General features: G+C 41.7%; 3 protein-coding genes across 9 annotated transcripts in view; 1 reads left to right on the top strand and 2 right to left on the bottom strand.

Moving 5' to 3' along the window:
- The window catches only part of LOC147128397 (tyrosine-protein phosphatase non-receptor type 14-like), a 44,804-nt gene extending 38,392 nt beyond the window's left edge, over window positions 1–6,412 (bottom strand). Inside the window, exons 1-2 of one of the 2 annotated variants that reach the window (XM_086018067.1) lie at window positions 6,093–6,412; window positions 661–5,366 (exon numbers count right to left, since the gene is read on the bottom strand). The gene's annotated coding sequence lies outside the window, so the exon portion shown is untranslated. Of the gene's footprint in view, window positions 1–660 lie in introns of both variants that reach the window. The other variant, XM_086018066.1, reaches the window with a different exon arrangement.
- LOC147128396 (uncharacterized) lies at window positions 2,074–7,908 on the top strand. Its single transcript, XM_086018092.1, has 3 exons — window positions 2,074–2,236; window positions 5,261–5,397; window positions 6,708–7,908. Exons 2-3 carry the CDS (start codon window positions 5,290–5,292, stop codon window positions 7,350–7,352), a joined length of 753 nt encoding a protein of 250 aa, XP_085874218.1. The 5' UTR covers window positions 2,074–2,236; window positions 5,261–5,289; the 3' UTR covers window positions 7,353–7,908.
- efr3bb (EFR3 homolog Bb (S. cerevisiae)) overlaps window positions 6,515–20,157 on the bottom strand; it is a 26,840-nt gene continuing 13,197 nt past the window's right edge. For 4 of the 6 annotated variants that reach the window (XM_086018079.1, XM_086018075.1, XM_086018080.1 and 1 more), the window contains 18 exons: window positions 18,290–18,411; window positions 17,737–17,886; window positions 16,005–16,139; window positions 15,460–15,538; window positions 14,800–15,169; window positions 14,357–14,468; window positions 14,187–14,238; window positions 13,930–14,102; window positions 13,769–13,844; window positions 13,528–13,689; window positions 12,724–12,855; window positions 12,595–12,662; window positions 12,394–12,521; window positions 11,956–12,047; window positions 11,774–11,822; window positions 9,843–9,949; window positions 9,696–9,745; window positions 7,954–9,626 (listed from right to left, as the gene is read on the bottom strand). In XM_086018079.1, the coding sequence (XP_085874205.1) occupies window positions 9,521–9,626; window positions 9,696–9,745; window positions 9,843–9,949; window positions 11,774–11,822; window positions 11,956–12,047; window positions 12,394–12,521; window positions 12,595–12,662; window positions 12,724–12,855; window positions 13,528–13,689; window positions 13,769–13,844; window positions 13,930–14,102; window positions 14,187–14,238; window positions 14,357–14,468; window positions 14,800–15,169; window positions 15,460–15,538; window positions 16,005–16,139; window positions 17,737–17,886; window positions 18,290–18,411 (2,163 nt within the window). In that variant the 3' untranslated portion in view covers window positions 7,954–9,520. Of the gene's footprint in view, window positions 7,323–7,953; window positions 9,627–9,695; window positions 9,746–9,842; window positions 9,950–11,773; window positions 11,823–11,955; window positions 12,048–12,393; window positions 12,522–12,594; window positions 12,663–12,723; window positions 12,856–13,527; window positions 13,690–13,768; window positions 13,845–13,929; window positions 14,103–14,186; window positions 14,239–14,356; window positions 14,469–14,799; window positions 15,170–15,459; window positions 15,539–16,004; window positions 16,140–17,736; window positions 17,887–18,289; window positions 18,412–20,157 lie in introns of those variants that run through there. The other 2 variants (XM_086018076.1, XM_086018077.1) reach the window with 2 other exon arrangements.

Below are 20,157 nucleotides of genomic sequence, written 5' to 3'. Positions count from 1 at the left end.
GTAAACCGAGGAGTCCCCTGTATCGTCGCTGTCCTGAGAGAAACACTTAACTCCGATTTTTAAATGTTTCCTATTTTTACAGGAGTGATGTTTCCGCGTTACAGACATCGCATTAATGTGAAAATTCAAATAGTTTCCAAAAATTGGACATACGTGTTTTTCACTGGACAGTGACGTTATGCAGCATTCATTTGACAGTGGACCTGGTATCGAGCCGTGTGGAGCACCATAAGTATTCTACTGCAACGGCAGGCAAACTCATTAACTACCACTGATGACCATAGATGCCAAACACGCATTGCAACTGGGAGGCCGTGAATGCATTCCCATCAATGTAGTGTACAGTATATCATAAAAATATGTGGACTTAGTAGCAAGCCTTGTGGAACGCCACTAGTTTTCGACTGTAATGGCAATTTTGACACATATGTGCAGCAGTATTTCCCAACCTTTACAGAGCCAAACTACATCTTTCAAATGAAAAAAAAGAAGCCGATATATAGTCTACACACCCGTTCAAATACCAGGTTATGGTAAAATACAAAAATGAGACCAAGGTACAGTAATTTGTAATATAGAAATTTGAGAACCACTTTTTGAGTGAGTTCGTGTGTGTGTGTGTGTGTGTGTAGGTGTGCTGTTACACACAATGACTCAGACCTCGGCGACACTGATGAACTTTCCGTGGCGTCCCAATCGATTCGCACGCGTGACGTCGACCAGCATCCGTCTGACCTTTGAAGGGAAGATTTGGATTGGGATTAATACGGCATCTCATCACCTTTTCATGGAGTAAAGCCTTACCTGTCGGCGCCGCAGCGTCCTCCAGGAAGGAAGAAAATGGACGCCACTTCTCGACGGAGGGCTTAACCTGCACTGACGTAGGTCGCTCGTTTGATTAAAGAGTGCTGACAATTGACACGCTTTTGTCGTCACATTGTGACTTCTTTTTCTTTGTTCTTGTAATATTAAGACTTTTTTTTTTCCAAAATTATTTTTCCTTTTTCTTTTGTCGTAACATTACCAAATTAATCTTGTAACTTTGTAACTGTAGCCTGATAAAATTACAAATTTATTATTGTAGTGCAGTATTAGAATCCTCTTATTGTAACAATGTAGGTTTATTTTTATAACATTTAAACTTTTTTTGTTACCGTTACGACTTCTTGTAATGTTCCAACTTTGCAACATGCTGACAAAATTCTCTCCAAATTGCAATTTTCTTTGCATATCACAATTGGTTTGTCATTGCATTACTGTTATTCCCACAACTTTGCAATTATATCCCCAAAACATTACGACTTTATTGTCATAACACTGCGACTAAAATTCGCTAAACATCGCAAATTTACTTGCGTAATATTGCATATTTTTTGCTAAATTTAGCAAATTCTTGCAAAAGATACTCAAAGATAAAGCAACTTTATTGCACAAATCTGTCATTTTTCTTTCAACATAACTTTTTTCCACATTCTGTTTTTATTTTGCAATTACGATTTTTTTCATGCACTGTTAAGAATTTGTTGTCTCCCTGATTTTAAAATGCTTCTTTATTAACGTAGATAAGTTTTATTTGGTAACATTACAACTTCTTTTCTAACATTTCAGTAATGTGTTTTTTTTCCCCAAAACAATACACTTTTTCTTGTAACATTACAATATTCTCCTTACATTACAGCTTTATCCTCTTCATGAGGCAATTTTATTTTCATCACATGTTTCCCCCCCCCCCCCTATAATTATTACCATTCAGTTGTGGGAACATGACATTTCTTTAGTGTGAGGGACAATCACGGCAAGAGGCTGCAGGTCAAGTGTCAAGGTGGCCTCACCACATTGAATTAAAAAAAAAAAAAAAAAAAAAAAAAAGCTATGTGGGCAGAGGCACAGAAACACACACACACACACACACACACACACACACACACACACACACACACACACACACACACACACACACACACACACACACACACACAAATGATGCATTTTTTCCCCGCCCACGTCGAGTGGGAGATCCCTCACGTCCATCACACACACACCCCGAGGCCTTGAGGCGCTCTATAAAAAGAGCTGAGAGCAGAGCGCCTCTTAGCTGACAGCAGCTGCGAGGAACAGGATAAGAAGCACGCCACAGAGAAAAGTCCGAGGAGGTATTTAAAAAAATAAAATAAAAAAATAAAAAGTACAACAAATAAAGACTGTGAACGAGAGGACGACCTTCAGTACGGAAAAGGTAGGAAAATGTCAGCATTTTTTCACGGATGTTTGTTTTACATGCCTTTCTGCTTCTGTGTTCTTCTAAAAAAAAAAAAAAAAAAAAAAAAAAAAGCATGACAGCAGAGCAATTAAACGCAACAATTTCCAGACGTGAAAAAAGCAGTTGCATAACCTATTCCAGCAAAACTGAAAAAATGTGAGGAATGGTCACTGTTGAACGTTTGACGTCAGGTTTGCAGGATTTTAGTAGGATCGTGCATGAACAATTTTAGTCCATCAAACAGAATTTTGATCAACATTTAGTACCCACGCTGATAGGAAGTCATGGAAATACAAATGTTCCGGGGTCAATCTGTCATCCTCATATCGATATCGCTATTCAGGGGGTTTTTTTGGTTAGTGGGGGGGTTAAAATTGGAACATTCTGAACTGTAGAAAGCAGTGCACAACTTGACTTTTGGCTGTTTTTTAGAGCTTTGCAAAATTGAGTTTCTCGTGAAAATGTAACATTACGACATTTTCTCCTGTATGACTTTTTTGGAGGGTTACAACTAAACTCTTGTAATTATTTATGACATGTAATTCTTACAGCATATTTACAATCATACACTTGTAAGATTACAACTTCAAAAAAAAAAAAAAAAAAAAAAACAATACAAGAACGTCTTTTCTTCTGACAAATTAGAAACACAAATTTTGCGAGAGTTTCTGAAAACAACTGCATAAAAAAAAGGAACATTATTATTACTATTTGTTGCTTGTACAACATTATGACTTTTTTTCTTGTAATTTTACAACTTTATTACTGTAACATGCCTTTTTTTCCCTTGAAACTTTACAATATTAGCTAACCTATCCTGTTTGGCTTTTTTACGTTCGCTATACCGCTGTCTTGTTTTAAATTGTATTGAGATATTAAACATTTAGTCGAAATGCAGACAGACAGAATGAGCTTTGAGATGGGACAATAGCAACAAAAGACTGAACAGAGCAGTAAACAACAGAGAACAATAGCAGTGTTTTTTGTTTTTTTTGAGGTAATTGTACAATTTGATTCTTGGAATATATTAATACACTTTTAATCATAGATAGAGATAAATAGATAAAGAGAGAGACAGAGAGAGACATGCAATTGACGGAGTAACTAATGCCGCAAGCGGTGCAGCAAGACATCTAGACCAACAATTTAATAATCCTCATTGCCGTACATTCTATGTCCTCTGCGAAAAGCAATAAATATTACTGCAGTTGTGACGGTCTCAATGTATATCCATATTGTATGTCCATACTGTATTGTACTGCCACTTGGTAGCCAAGTCGTGCACCGCCTAAGGAGCTGCAATCAATTTATCAGCATTCACAAACTGTTTGATTGTTTATTATATTAGATGTAAATGTTATTAGTTTGTTTCTGCATAGGGAGATTCTTGACCTGAGATAAAATGAGAAATAAAAAGAGATTCGACTGACTCTGAAAAATGAAAAAAAAAAAAAAAAAAAAATCTGAATAAGATGCATCATAAAAATGTTAAAATGTCGGGACAGGGCCAAGAAATACCTTCTGATCTGACGTCAGCAAGGTGGAGGTGGGCTTCTGGTATGCTTTGGGGTTGAAGGGGGACTTAAAATCATCTCCCCAAACTGCTGACAGATTTTAGAGTTTTCTTAAAAAAATATATACACATTTTCCCCAAGTACCATAATATTTATGAAGGACAGTCCCAACATTCCATAGCATGGCTTGCCAGTAAAGATGATAGGAAAAACATGGCCTCCCCCATCCTCCGACTCCAACCCCAAAGAGAACTTGTGGTCTCTCCTTAAACGGTTATTTTGGCAGCAAACCATCATTGGAAACAAACACCAACCACGCTTTTTCAAGTTAGCCATTAAATGTGCTGATTTTCTCACGATAAAAGTCAACGTCTCTGGTGTATGAATCAAACTGAATTTGAACTTAAAAAATAGATATATTTTTTTCTAGAATTTGGATGTTTGCCCACAAGAAAATGTTCGGAAAATTATTATTTATTGTACGTATAATGCAACAGGCTTTGTATTTGCATATAAAAAATGAAGGCAAGATGACAGAAGGCAAGGGAAGGACGGTTGCAAGTTTTTTTTTACCCTGATCAAGTTTGGCTCCCACAGGATATTTTAAGCCTCTTAAATCGGAGATCAAAGTGTAGTTGAACTCAACGGAACAACTGGAATGGGGATGGAATCAAGAAGGATAAGTTTGCCGAATATAAGGACCGGCAGAAGCAGAAGTCCGCAAATAATTGATGGCAAACATTTTTGTTTATCATATTCATTATTGTATAAAATGTATAAATATTAAAAATGCAAATTAAGTGTACAAGTGCGCTTCTGACTCTCACCTCTAGATTGCAGCAGCAAACGTCATCCGGCACCATTGATTCACATTGGCTTAAATGACCAATGAAAATCATGCATCTCTGAAGATTGTGTGTTTTTACGTTTTATCCGAAACATTTTATTTTGGGATACAAATCCAAAAATACATATTCTCTTGAAATCTGGAGGTAGCATACATGAAAAATAAATTCAAACAAATTTTGTTTGCTCAAATTTAGTGTAGTTTGTCACTGTTCAATAAAAAAGATGTCTTTTTTTTTTTTAAACTTTTCATCCGTAACAAAAACAAACTTCAGTTTTCAATGTATCCACATTTTTAGCCCAAGTCCAGATTTTGTGTGATTTTTACATCTTAGCAAAAACACAAGCATGTAGTAGCCTGCATTTCACTGGACAGACACCAGAAAATTCATACAAACCTTCTATCAGTGCTCTTTCATTTCCAAATTACATTTTGTCGCTGTCCAAAACAGCATTTAGATTTTTTGAAACAATAGCGCTACTTTTGTTTCATTTGGTCATATTGTGCGTGTTGTCAAAATGGACGCAGACTTTCAACACTGTGATGTGGTGAAGATTTTTTGAAAACCTGAATGGGAAACGACAAACATACCAAAGATGGATATTTGTAAGCATTCATGTTTTGCTTTTCCTTTTGAAGCTGAGCAGCTGCACAGCAGAGACTGAAGCATGCAGTGTCCATGTTGGCTCTCGGTGCTGCTGGTGATGTTCTTGTCCATCCCGGCGTTCGGGTCCGAGTGCTCCATCTGCAAAAAGACGAACAAGGGGAGGCTGCTGGTGAGTCACAAACACAAATCTGGGATTCATCATCAAGATGTCCGGCTTGAATTTCTTCTTCTCTCAATTTTGGAAACTCCTCACATCACGTGCACGCATGCAAATGTGAAGGATCAGCTTTTGAGAAACCGTAACGCACACGACGTTCATTTTTAAAGCCCGTAACCATAATAATTGAAATTGAGATTTTGCCGAGTTGGCTAAATGTCATGAATCAGTCATGCTCAAAGTGTGGTACTAGGTCCACTGCAGTACAATTTGCATTTAATCATTTAAACATTTTTATTTTCAACCATTTATTCAGGTGCAATTTGTATTTATATTTTAGTGCAATATTTGAATCTGTTTATTTGTTCATATATTTATATTTATGTTATTTTCCTGTATTCATACTAATGAGTATTTAGTTAACTTAGGATGTTTTGAGGACATCCAGGGGTATTAAGTTACTTTTACGGAAGAAGTCATTGTTTAGGAATATTTTAGTTGATTGAAGAGTATTGAGCGTTCATATGCTTACAATCTTGAATCTTCAAAAGTTGACACGTCCAATGCAAAATATGACCATGTCAGGTCTTACATGGTATTGTCGCAAAAAGCATCAGCACGTTCAGTTTAATAAAGTTTTACTGGATGGCTTCACTCGTTCATTGCAACATATGAAGAATTCCAAACAGGAATGAAAAAATACTTACCGGTAAGCGACTTCTGACAAGGCACCTTTTCTTCAAGTGAGCCTCGGTGCGATCGCAAGTGATGTTGCATGGACAGCCTCTGCGATAGAGGCTCAAATGTTTTTTTTGCTATCGATATTCGAGTGGAAAGGCTTAAAAAAAAAAAAAGTGTTGTTAACCTTGCTTACACCTCTGACACGATAAATTTAATTTCCACCGTTGTGATTTTTGAAACAAGGCATTCTGATAAATATTACGTTTGTGGAATAAGAGTTAATCCACTCGTTTTTATCCATCACCGTGGGCGGCCATTTTGTCACTTCTGTCGACTGAAAATGACATCACAACTACTCAGGGCTCAGGCAACGACAATCTCGGCTGACCAGTTGTCTGAAGCCGAGCGTTGATTGGTCGTTACCCGAGCCCTGGGTAGTTGTGATGTCATTTTCAGGCAACAGAAATGACAAAATGGCCGCCCCCTGAGATGACTAAAAAGGGGTGGATTTTGCAAAATTAATGAGAATGCCGTGTTTCAACTAGTGGGCCTGCTGGCAACATATTCTGGGGAAAAAAAATATGTTTGGGTTCATTTCCTCTTTAACTCTGTCTGGCATTTCTGTAATTCCTTCCATTTAGGTCTGCCTGGAACTCTGTAAGTCTGCGAGCCAAACGGAGCTTCCGGATCTGGGCGCGTTGGTCCTGAACATCAGCGAGGAGAACGAACTCTTCTCCGGCCTCTCCAAAGTCAACACGTCCGCGTCGGACGGCAAGGTGAAAGCCGACAAGCGGCGCTCCTACCTGATGGAGCACTTCCGCTGGAGCAAACCCTACCAGAACAAGACCCAGGGACGCAGAAGGGGGTCTCACAATGCCAAGAGGGGCTACGCCATGGAGCACTTCCGCTGGGGTAAACCCCCCGGGAACATGACACCCGGAGCCAAGATGGGACACAAAGGCTCCAAGAGAAGCTCCTACGTGATAGAACACTTCCGATGGGGCAAACCCGCCGGACGCAAACACAAACCGGTCAAGATCTTCGCCTTCCCGGACATGGGCGGTTCCCCGGAGGCTATTCTCCACCCTCACGCTCGCAGGCACCTGAACAGCAAGGACGACGGCAATCAGATGCTGACGAGGGCCCAGGAGAGGAAGACGCGCCTACAAAGGGGGAGTCCGCCCAACGGCGATGTGGGGAAAGCCAATGCGAAGAATTCTCAGGAATTGCTGGCCGGCATCTTCAGAGATGTTCTTCTGAAGGATGTGCAGAGGATAGTGGGCTGAGTTTGGGGGCGGGGGGGGTCTTGACTTTTGCATGTTGCTATCAATAACTACCGTTTTTTTTTTTTTGTCGTTAGCATGTTTAAGGACAGTTTAGATGACGTACGCCAGAGTGCTTTTGTTATCCCTTGTTGTAAATGTTTTGACTGAGCGGATTTAACTTTTTAAACCACGGGTGTCAAACTCAAAGGCCCACAGGCAAGTTTTCTGGCAGTGGCAAAACATTAACAGTTGGTGGATGGATCGCATAGTTAATCTAGTCAACTGCTACTAGACACCACAGAAGAAGGAGAAGGACGTACAATACATTAGGCACAGTCATGTTTTGTTTGTGCTCACATTTTCTTGTGTTTGTAGGCTATGTGGAGAGAAAACGTTCTAACTGCATGCTTTTAAAAAGTGCAATACTGTTGAGTGCATTTCTTTTTTCTTTTTTGTGAAAATCATGACGATGATGCGGCCCGCCATCAAACAAGTTTGACACTCCTGGTTTCGACCGTCAATATCCGTTTTGTTTTGTAAATTAAAACCCCCACATTAAATCTCTTTTGGCATCGTGGTGCCGAGTCTGTCTGGAAAAGGACGAGGGAATCCCAAGCGTGACTGTTGTCGACTGGCAACTTTTATTGTATAACTAACACATCACAGGAGCATGCAATGTCAGGTAGGACACACCGACCGCTAAGGCATTTTTCCGTTCGCGTCCCCAAAAATGAAACAAAATCAAGCTGCCTTGGTCACTAGGTCCTCCAGTTTATAAAGTGCAAAGTTCACCGAACGAGTCTTGGACCTACACAAGCACTAGGTTGTAAACAGAACTATCCATAACTAGACGGGGAAATGACACAAGGAAGGTGGGTTGGTGACATGTTTTCAAGTGTCACTCGGGACGCTTCGTAGACCACTTGGAACCACCAAAGAGTCACAAGACACGACTGCAAACCGCAAACAAGGAAGAGTTTGATCTCGGGTCCGGACAATAGCGACGAAGAAAATAACCACAAACGTGACGTGACGTTTACGAGGGCCTAACGGACAGTTTTACACATGACAGTCTGGAGAAGAGGCAGATCAGAGCTAGTGAACTGACGGAAGCGGCAGATAATAGATGGGACCGTCACAGGACCACAACAATGAGAATTGTTGGTTCACACGCACAGATCCAAACACGTACACAACTGCTATCGAGAGAACGCTATGTTTTCCTTTTGTGATGATTTCTCAGAATGTAACCGTACGTAAGCTTTCAGTTGATGGCCGTTTTGAGCTGGTTATTCACTTTAGTCCCCTCTTTTGGGGGGAAAAAACGCATGCTCTCGAGGGTTTAAGTCTGGAGGGGTCGACTTAGCCAGACGAAAACCTACCACCGTCCATCCAAACACATACAAGCACCACTACTGACTGTGTGCTTCATTTATTGCCTTTTTTTTTTTTTTTTGCTTTTAACTATCTGCGACTTGTTGTTTGCGCACACACTGGAGATGGCTTAGAGTTGGCAAGACGCCACAGCTCGGAGGCGTCAATCCGTGCATCGTGAGTCAGGACGCTATGGCAACACCACAAACCTCGACTCCAAGAAAACCCGAGCGGAGACGGACAGGCCTGTTAATCATAATATGAACATTTAGGATTTTCTGATTTATGGGGGCGGCCAGTATATATATATGAAGCAAGCAGCAGTTAAAATGTGTGTTGCTATACAATATATATATATCTATAAATATATACACACACACATGCACATATCTCTTGACTGTACATGAGCTTAAAGATTTATATATAATTCTCTGTATGTACACATTTATACGAGTGGAGGAGTGGGGCTTTCCCCGTGATGAGCTGTTGAGAGACTTGTTATCCTACTGTTAAAAAGGAATGTTAGAATAATAAATAAGGGTAAAACCATGGCCGCATTGAATGATGGAAATCAATATTGGCTAGCGCGACAAAAAAAAAGAAAAAAAAAAAGGCTAAAACAAAATCAGTGCAGAAGATGGAAAAGATTGTCCGAAACATTCCTTCATGGCAAGCTAGAGGAAAATGTGGCTTGTTATCAAAGTTTTTGTCTTGCAGCAGCGGCATGTTTTTTTTGCCCCTCCCGGCCAAAAACGTCTGCGGTTGTTGCTGTTTGCCCCCAAGCGGGCGATGTAAAGTTCAGTAACCTTGCCGTCTCAATACACGCAAAGGTCGGGAAACTTCATCTCGTAGATGGGCACCGAGCGAGTCTGGCTCTGGCCGTAGCCGGACGATATGGTCCCAGACGGGCTCGGCGGGGGCCTGAGAAGAGATCGTCGTTGCCGTCATCAACTTAGAAATTGTTTGATACGAAGCATCTCTGTCGCTCACCTGATTGTAATCTCAAAGATCTGGTTGAGTTTGCTCTGCAGCAGCGTGGCCTAAGCAAGACAGAACAGGAAAATAGAGGTGTGAGACAAACTGCAGCGAGGAAAAAAAAACGATATGTGGAAAGTTGAACAATTGTCTTCGTTGTACCCGAGCACCGCAGTGGGCAGCGATCTCCTCGAAAGGAGCTTTCTGGAACTTTTCCACCACTTGCCTCCTCCGCTCCCTCTCCTGCTCCTCCATGCCCACACTGTCCACTAGAGGGAGACAGAAACAAGACAAGAATCCATCAGGTTGGGGTGGGGCGATTAAGAAAAAATGATCACAATTATTTTTATTCATACTAAAATTACAATTATTCAAAACTTTTATTCATTGACACCAAATATTTGTATTTATTCAAATACCAAAACTGTACTACTCAAAACTACCATCGCTCCCCATGCATATTCGACATTGAACATTTTATTCTTGAACACTATTTTTCTATCTAGTACAAAACGACCTAAATACCAAATTTCATGTGCAATTCAAGCCTCTTGCATTTTCATTCTGCTGCATCCACATCATCATCATCTTGGCCATTTTCTATGGGTACTTTAAAAACAAACTTTGCAGCTTGAACTGTTTTCCGAATTGCAAATACGCTGCTTGGCCATAGGCTGGCCACCGGCAGCACACTTGCAGCTACAGGCTAGTTTGGTTGAGCCAGCGTCTCTCGCAGTTCCATAAAAGAGGCATTTACATTGAGTTATTTGGCTTATTAAAGCAATAAACGCCTGCTGCCATATGGGCCAAGTGTCAGCTGTCTCAATTCAACGAATGTTTTCTTATGCTGTGAATTACGAGGTCAACTCCCTAAATGGAACCGCGGGGCCAATTCATTTATTTTTTCAGTAGATTCAAAACATATGGGTTTGACATGAAAAGATAACGTTGAGATCAGTATTTCATCTTTTAGTTGCAGGCAGATACAGTACATCTGGATCTGGTACAAAGCGTAGGTAGTATTTTTACTTGTAGGCGAGCTGAAGTACTGGAAGAGATTAAAATGGATTTAAGTAAATAAGACTTCTCAAAGGCAGCACGGTGGGCCACAAAATAAGATGAGTTTGAAACACAGGTCAGAATAAAACCTTGGACCACTTCGCCTCTGACAAACTTTCCCCACAGAACGAATGAGTGGATTTGGACAAATAGGTGTCTTCTAAGTCGTATTATCAGATCCAGATGTCCTCTCAAATACCTGGTCATAAAAGTTAGACTGCTGATCTTTCGTCTCACAGTCATTTTTCGATGTCAGACAGACCCACATGTTTTCAGTCCAAGGCAACAAAATGCCTCACCGCTCCTTTTGGTGGGGAGTGTATACCACGGTTTCCCATATTGTTTAAAGTGGAAGTCAACCCAAATATTTTTTTTTTCAAGAATATGTTCTATGCAAGCCCACTATTTGAAACAAGGCATTCTGATAAATATTGCGTTTATGGAATAAGAGTTAATCCACCCGGTTTGAGCCCTTGAGATGGCTAAAATCGGGTGGATTTTGCGGCTTGACTCATATTCCACAAACGCAACTTTAATCAGAATGCCGTGTTTCAACTAGTGGGCCTGAATAAAACATACGGTTGAGAAAAAATATGTTTGGTTTGATTTCCACTTCAAGCTAAAGACACAAATTTGGCCCAAACGTAAAATGAACCGTGCATAAGCATAACACACACAGGGTAACCTAGTGGAAACTATACAAACTTGCTGTCCAGTTTGAAAATCCCCATTCCATGCCAGACAAATAAGCGCCAATTCTCTCTGAAAATGAAATTAACAATGCTAAGGTCATGTAATAAATACTCCTGGTGACATTGACGCAGCCCCTACAGCCTTCCAAAATGTGAATGTATAACAGATGTTTGTTTCCTTTCAAGAACAATAAACCCAGAACATGTCCAGCTAACCACTTGTCAAATTCAATATGAATCATCCATGGTGGTCTGCGCATTCATTGAGATGTTCCGTTTTTTACAAATTTACGCGGGGCTTGTGGAAACGGAATGCACCGCTGAGTGAGGGAGGGGACTTACCGATGGCATTTTTCAATGTTTCAAAGGTGATCTCTTCAGCGGGGGTTCGCTGCAAATAACAGAAACAGTTCACAGCGTTCACAGTCGATGCCGAGTGATGAAAGTGATGATTGAGTTGTATAGTTTTGCAAAGTCAGCGGGTGAGCATGTGGCAATGCGTTAAAAGGAGTCTTGGCTCTTACCTCCTCTTTCTCTGGACTGTTTCGGGACTCCACTTCAACTTGAAGTGAGATTGTCTCCCCGATGCTCTTTCTCTTTGACAGCCGGTCCTCATCTTAACAAAGAGATGTAAAGATGGGATTTGAGAGATTCAAAGATACTGTGCATTTTGAAATATGCACTTTTTAATGGCTTGGACACCAATAATTTGGTCTTTGGTGTGACTACCCACCCATTAAAAATGAAATTACACAACCGCGTAAATCATCTGAAAATTCCGCCAGAGGTTTAGGTAACAGCAGGGCTAATTCACATAATAACGGCACCCACACCAAGACTTTCAGTCCATGACGTGATCAGCTAGCAATCAGAATTTCACACACGTTATTCAGACAACTGGGAAATCTTTTAAAATGTGTGACAAAATGCATATCGTGGCTCCATTAAGGACACTTCCTAACCAGTATATTGAGGGACATAGGGGGTCGCAAGCCGCTCCGTGTTGTAACCGCTGCCTCCGAGGACTTCCGTGATCTTGGACTGGAGGAACAGCATGTCGCCTTCTACCTTGTCAAGCGAGGTGGGGAGTCTAGGAAAGGCGACGAGAGGCGTCACAGGAAAAGTAGTGGAAGAGTGTGGGAACAAATGCGGCGTGGACGTACCTGGGCACATCAATGAAGACATCCTCGGGCAACAGGTAAGGACTTTCTTTCTGTCTCATCTCGATCACCTGAGGAGGAGAGAAGAGCGTGGAACAAGGGACATGGCGCTTGCACAGAAGCCTAACTGACCTCGTGTATGTGCTGGCAGAAGGCGGGGACAGTGGTGAGCTGGCAGATGAGGTTGAGGTAGGCGGCAGCGAGTGCATGGACTGCACAGCGGTTAAAAACGGGTAGCGCCTCATCGGTGGACAGAGCCAGGTCCTACATGGGGTGGGGAAAAAGAGGATTTAGTAAGGATCCCAGTGGAACGCCCACAAAACTTCACATTTCAAAACCATGACAAGGTGCAAAATGAACCCACATCTACCTGTTGCCATTCATACAAAATAAGTCATGGCATGCACACACTGAGGAAGTAAATTTGTGAGAATAGTGAGACAAGAGTTTTATTATTTTAGTTAGATGATTTGTGCGACTTTTTTGTATGGTGGTGTGCCGTGACATCACCAGAGTTCATTCGCATATTGTATATCGATTTGACCACCTTTTGAGGTTTTTTTTCAGGGTATGTACAGAAATCCCTGCAATAATTTGACAACTTAAGCAAACTACAAATGGTTATGACTTCTACATATTTATTCTGGTAATTTGCACATATTTAACGCATTCATGAAAATATTCATGTTTGGAAATTTCACATCATTGATGAGTGGCATTTTGGTACTTTCATTGCAGTTTCCGTCATTTGGTTGTTGAAAAATAACTTTACGTTACACCAAATGAAAATATAGTATCTCGTGACATTTATATTAACACCATTTAATGTCCTTCATTTCTGCTGTTTTTATTCACCCACCAATGCCTTTTGTAACCGGCAGACGACATGTATGTAACTCAAGCTACATAAAACATTTTCTTCCATTCCATCAATACCTGCAGAGCGAGAGCCAGGCGAATGAGGTCAACGACCACTTCTTCGTTGGCAAGCTCGACGCTGAGAAGACCGAGCAAGGCAAAGAGACTCTCGTAGTGCTGCCTGCCGCTACTCTGCTCTTTACAGCCCAAATAGATGTGCCGGTACAGCTGCTGGCCGTGCTGGCGATAGAAGGAATGCGTTCAAGACACACGGTCAAACAGAATAGAAAACACTCCCAATTCCAGCGTCTTCAGCTACCTTTTTCATGAACAAGTTGTCCTGTCTGGAGCACTTGTCCACTTTGAGCTTCAGCACAGAGATGTCGGTGATAATGCTGCAAAGGAAAGTCACGCGGAGGTTGGTAAGTGCAGCAAAGACGAGCGCCAATTGGGTGACTTAAGCGGCACATACTCACGCACCTTATGTCTGAGAATTTGGGCCGGTTGTCATGCCTGTCAATGAGACTGAGGAGGATTTGGAGCACCAGTAGCCGAACCTCGGGGTCTTCGGTTAGGGAGAAAGAGAGCAAAGGCTCCAGGAAGGAGCTAGGCAGAGCTGTAAGCATGTTGGTGGTCTGGAAACCTGCAGTCACCTGCGCGAACATAACAATAATTAAAAAACAAACAAAACAAAACAAAAAAACATATCCTTATTGTTGGCTGAAATGCAGACTTACTTGGACCAGTGACTTTAGTAACATAACCTGAATCATCCTGGTACCCTCAGGCCTGAGAGAGAATGAAAACCATTAACCCACAAATGTTTAGGCCAGAGGAGATTTTTAGAAAATGAAAATAATAATAATAATTGGGCAAGTATGTTCCGTTTGTGAGTTTTGCTGCCTACCCAGAGCCTGAAGAAGGTAGTAGCGGGTGAACACCGGGAACGGGGATCTTGCCCATGATGAAGAGCATGACTTCCGACCTTTGGTAGGTCGGTAAAGTGTTGGCAAAAGAACCTGAAAAACACAAAGAAGGGTAAGAAAGTTAAGATGACAATCAGCAAAATTAAATTCAAATCGAATTGTCTGGGCAAGAGAGTCAGACAAATGAGTGAACAAATGTGAAATGTAATGCTAATGCCATTCAATATGCTTTTGTAGGAAGCGTTTCAAGATATTACACAAGTCTGACAGGCACGATGATAGATGGCAAAAATATATCCCAACACATGATGTGTAGTTTCTCAAACACTAAAAGGGGAAACGGAATGAAAGAACAAAAATCTCTGAGGCGGTCTAACCACGAAGCACAAGTCTAATGTTTCCAAATCAACAAACACACACTCACCGATGGTTCTGATAACAGCCTCCTGCAGCTGCCTCTCCTCGTGAGCTTTGATGATCTTGGTGCCGATGTTTGTGCTGCCGTCATAGGAGCCGGTCAGCTCGTAGTCAACGCTAAGTCGGAGCTGTCGCAGCAGGGTGTTGAATACCTCCAGCACCGTGGGGCCTGCAACGCACGCACAAACAGTGACGAGCCGACCAGATGAATCCAGGTTCCGCGCTGATCTAATCTTCTGACCTACGGAGCCGCTGGCTGCGATGGCGGCCGCCTCCAGCAAAACCTCAACAATGCCAGCTCGGATGGTGGCGGAATTCTTGCTGTTGGCGTCCAGATGACCGAGAAGTTGCTGGATGACTAAGTGGGAATGCTGCGACTGAAAGAATCCGCAAGGAGAGAAAAAAATATATATCTATTGCCTTGCGGGGCATTGACCAGGAGAAAAAGATGGTCTAGTAAGGATCTCTGTGGTACACCCATACTACCGCATATTTAGAACATCATAATTAACTAGCTCAGCGATTCCCAACCACTTAGTGCATTTGCCGTCAATAGTGTACATTTACGTGCAAGAGTCAGCGATACATACAGTATTTACACGGTGCAAAATCTGCCTAATCACAATCGGTTTTCATCGTTACAATACATCATCAATGTAGCACTTACCTGAATGGAGTACATGATGATTTTAAAACAACGCACAGCAAAGGTTTTTCCTTGCCATAGAGAGTGATTGTCAAGGTGCCTTCGGGGACACACAGATGAAGAATAAAGATTTCAGTAATGACATATTCACTCATATTTAAATGACATTCCTAAGACATCACCACTCTGTTTGCGAGCCACAGAATGACACAAACGACTAATCAACAGCGAAGGAGATGTGCCGCACAATCCATCAAACAACACCAAGGTCACTTCTGCTGTGTAGTTGGCAACACTGCAGCTGCGACTTGCAAGGGGAGGCAGGGACAGAGAAAGGAAGAAAATCACCACAGACAAAAACAAGGACAGTGATGGATGGAAAAACTGCTGCTCTATCGAGGCAAAGCAGACGAGCAGAGAGGGAACGAGGAGGAAATTGAAGCTTAGGGATATGAGGTGGGGACTGAAACATAATATGCAGCCATGGAGTTTGACATGCCAGTAAATAGCAAAGACAAGAACCCTCTTGTAAATTGAAGTCTTTGTGTTTGTGAGGTTCATCTTACATGAGCACAGGAGTAACAGCGTTCTTAATGTTTCCATAGGCGGCTCGGCCCAGCAGCTCCCTGAAGCAGCGCTCCGTCAGCTCCACCGGGCTCTCTTTCTCCTTGTCCGACGCCTGCAGCGGAGAGGGGGACCGACTGGTGTGTGTGTGGTGGGGGTGGGGCGCAGGTCAAGAAGAAGGAAAAATGCAGGAGAGACAAGGGCAGGGATGAGGGAGGAAGAGCAATAAAAAAAGAGCATTCGTTTGATTCATACAGTACACACATTACGTCACAGGCTCTCCAGTTGAAAAGATACAACTTACAACTTAAAGCTCATATAATCGGCGTCTGACAAGACAAATGCCTAAAAAACATTTTCAGGAAAAAATATGCCTTAAATGTAGAGCGGCACTGATACCACTTTTTCCAGACCAAGTACCAGCACGTACATTTGAGTCCTTGATAATAAATCCTGATACTTGATGATGTCATTAAATCTTGCAGTTGTGTTGAAAATGGGTCTCAATATAATCTAATATTATTTTAAAAATTCTTGAACACAGCACAAGTTTCCCTCAAACATAACACAAATCCCACTTTCTTCAAGTCCAAGTACAAGTACGGACTGATGTCATCGAGTTCATTGAATATAGATTGCTTCACTGCTATTACGAATGTCAACATGTTACTGAAAAGGTTGCATGTGCAGTCAAAGAAGGTTTCGTAATGGCGACAGCTGTGAATCTGGAAAAGATTACTAAATTCCGAATAGAATTAATCTGAATGAGAAATGTGAATGGCTAGAATATTTTTGGTATGAAGGTGCTATTATCCTCAGTTGGTCTGCCGCCAATTACATTATTAATTGAAAGTTTCACCATTTTAATCTCTCTTGTTGCGTGAGGACTGCGGCGTCCAACCTCGCGGTCGCTTTGCTCTCAAGCGCCGTAGGTATAGCTAAAACGTGTTCATGCTTCCATGCTGAAGTGTTTGCCCAGCAGAAACCCTGTGACCGGAAAAATGATACAAATTGTTTTTTAAGTGTTTTGTTGACGTGCGGAAAACGTCTGAAGTCAACGATCCTGCACATGTGCATGGGTATTAATAGGAAACCAGCACCATCTGCAAGCCTACGGTAATTACACTGTGTGATGAATGTTCTGATTTGTGTTGTGTTATTGGCTGTCATTGGCTAAACTCACTGTGAAGGGAAATTGAGGAGCCGCAACGGGAGACAACCTCACGCAGGCTAGAACATGAAAGGAGCAAGCTGTGCGCTTTGGCATCTTTTTCAGCACCATGGTTCTGTTCTTCGTCATTTCACCTTTCCTCCTGTTGCCCTCTGACAAGCCGATCTTTGGTTATTCTTGAGTCGGTGCACTATTTCTGGTCAAAGTGAGTGTGCTGAGTGACGTGTGATGGCTGACAGCCTGTGAATATCAAACTGTGACATCGATGCTAGATTTGTTAGCCCATCTATGGTGATTTGTACCGCGTGCTAGCATTAAGCTAGCAGACTTTCTGGAGACAAAGCTCAGTGGTTTGGTTAAATTCAAAATGTAGCTTCATTTATTGTATGTTTAAGTCATTAACAAAAAAATTTTCATAACTTTTGGTGCCTAAATGTATTTTTTTTTGCCTTCTTCAATTATTTCTACTATTTATTCTTCAATAAAGCAAAGGAAACACTGGTTGAAGTGAGTTGTATTAAACAGAGCCCGTTCGGCCATTTAGCCCATTGGACAAATCTCACCTCTCTGTGCGCTCGCTACTCTGCAAGTTGAACAGCAGAGACGGGACGATCTTGTCCATGTGCTGAGGATCCCAAATGTTAGCCTGAAGCTCGTCATTCACAGTCTTCCTCACAACGCCCTGAAGACCCTTGATGCCCGCCATCCGGATCCTGGGCGCGAGCAAATAGGAGATTTGGAAGGGGAATTCAAAAAAAGCGTTAAAGTTGCCCACCACAAATTTACAAAAACAAGCCTCAGTAGTCAAACAAATCCTGGATTTGAAATCATTGCCCTCTGTCAGCAAATGTATCTCTCCGGCATAGTTACGGGATGAGGGGGGTTTACTAAGAGTTGAGTCCAGTTCACATCAAAAGTGTTTAACACCACCATGCTCGTATAACAGTTAAGAGGGTTAAAGAATGCTATCTAAAACATCACCTGTCCAGTTTATTTTACAGTCTCATGCATCTTCAAATGGTGAGGTGATTTATTTTTATTATACTGTGGTTTTATATGTTAAAACCTGGCATGTGTGCACCCCACAAGCGCTAACAAGTCGGTTGGTCCACTCACTTGGTGCGGATGTCGGGGTCCTCATAACCAGAGTGGCACATTTCGCTGAAGCGCGACACAAAGAAGTCATAACTGCGGTGGTAGGAGGGCGTGTCCTCCTCTATGTTGGCAAACTTCACAAACTGCAGGAGAACGACAGTAAGTGGAGACCTTGATTTATACACGGCAGCTCCAAAGAAAACCCACATAAGAGAACAATTACATTTCAAGAAAAAATGTTCATGTGATTTACCACAATCAAAACCGCCTTCAATTTCACGGTGACCATGAGAATAAACGTCACATAAAATATAATTAAGAGTGAAAAGCATTGAGCGATGGGGGACACGGGGGGGGGGGGGGTATTGCGACTGGCCCGGCAGTACATATGGCGGAGATTATCAATAACAAACATCACCAGCAAGTTTATATGAAATGAATGCTTGCAGTGACTCTAAAATGTAATGACTCCTTTAAGTGTTCTTGTAAAAATTAAGCAAAGTGAGCCCAGACCTGTCGCTGGTCTCAATTACTGCAGGCATTAACATATCAGCTGAGTCACTCTCGACTGAAAGCAACAGTACTTGTAATATTGCATCTTTAAGTCTCCCGACCCAAGAAAGTAAGCGTGAGTGGACTAAACTCCTTGGTCATGTGTTCATAAAGTAGGGCCCCCTGGAATGGGCCGCACAGTACGATACCGATGATTAACCCAAGGTTAAATCCAGTGGTGATAAACGCTCTAATCCGCACCTTCCAGCTCTCCCTGGTCTGCTTTACATCAGCAATTTACTTAAGCATGTAAACAATCAGCACAAGCATGACATGAAATCAACCACCAACATTACTAAAACATACCACATATGTGTAAATGTAGCGGATCCCGACCACGTCACCACTGGCAGATATATAGATAATCCTGGATGTATGAAAAATAATACACATAAGTGATTTGTTGAGATGTATAAACCTTTTGACAAATGATAAGCCTGTGGCCCAAAGCCAGTAGCATGACTTCACTTATACTGCCAAAAGAACACCCCCCCCCCCACACACACACACACACACACAAGTTGGAGTCAAATGCATGACACCAGTCGCAGAGGATCCAAATCAATGTCCTTTTGTTCAAAATAAATAAACGCCACATTGACGTTGAAGACTGTAATCAAAAGCTACTGGCTAGCGTGAGAAGCTAACATAGTTGTCAATACATTTGCTCAGAGCTCCTGGTAGAAAAAGCACAAACACATTGAGTCAAATGAATGACATCAGTACCAGATGATCCAAATCTTTACAAAAAAATGGGTCAATAGAAGCTCCAGCTGAGAGGCCCATCGACCCCCACCGGGAATGGAACAATAACAAAAAATAGAAACATACATCAACAAAGAGACTATGGGCTGTTTATTGCCAGTACATTTGAAATGACTGTCAAATTAAACCTAAAACAAAGAGAATGTATTGAAAACAACCACATTGCTTTGCATAAACATATGCTATCTTAACTCATTCACTGCCATTGACGACTTTATCCAGCCATTCCATCCCAGAACCAAATTTTTTCAAACGTTAGGGTAAAAGAGGGTCTGAGAATGTCTGGCAGTGAATGAGTTCATGGTTAGTAATAATGGGAAATGCCATTGACGGGCTGACAAGTATTTATGTGGTGGTGTCATAACGCTGTCGGCAACGGATATTCTTGAACAGAACTGGCGCGGTAACACATGTAGACAGACCATATAACAATACAAGTCTTTATCCTTTGAAAATTGATTCATATTCCTGCAGTTCACTGTTGTATTACACTGCCCCCCGATGGTCAATAATTTTCTTTTTCACTATTGTTTTTTTCCCCCCGATGGCCAACAATTTTCTTTTTCACTATT

This window comes from Filicampus tigris, chromosome 20, assembly GCF_054856515.1.
Source record: "Filicampus tigris isolate MCC_2025a chromosome 20, RoL_Ftig_1.0, whole genome shotgun sequence".
Taxonomy (NCBI): domain Eukaryota; kingdom Metazoa; phylum Chordata; class Actinopteri; order Syngnathiformes; family Syngnathidae; genus Filicampus; species Filicampus tigris.
The sequence above is the reverse complement of the archived record's forward strand: the minus strand, read 5'-3'. Positions and strand labels throughout refer to the sequence as shown.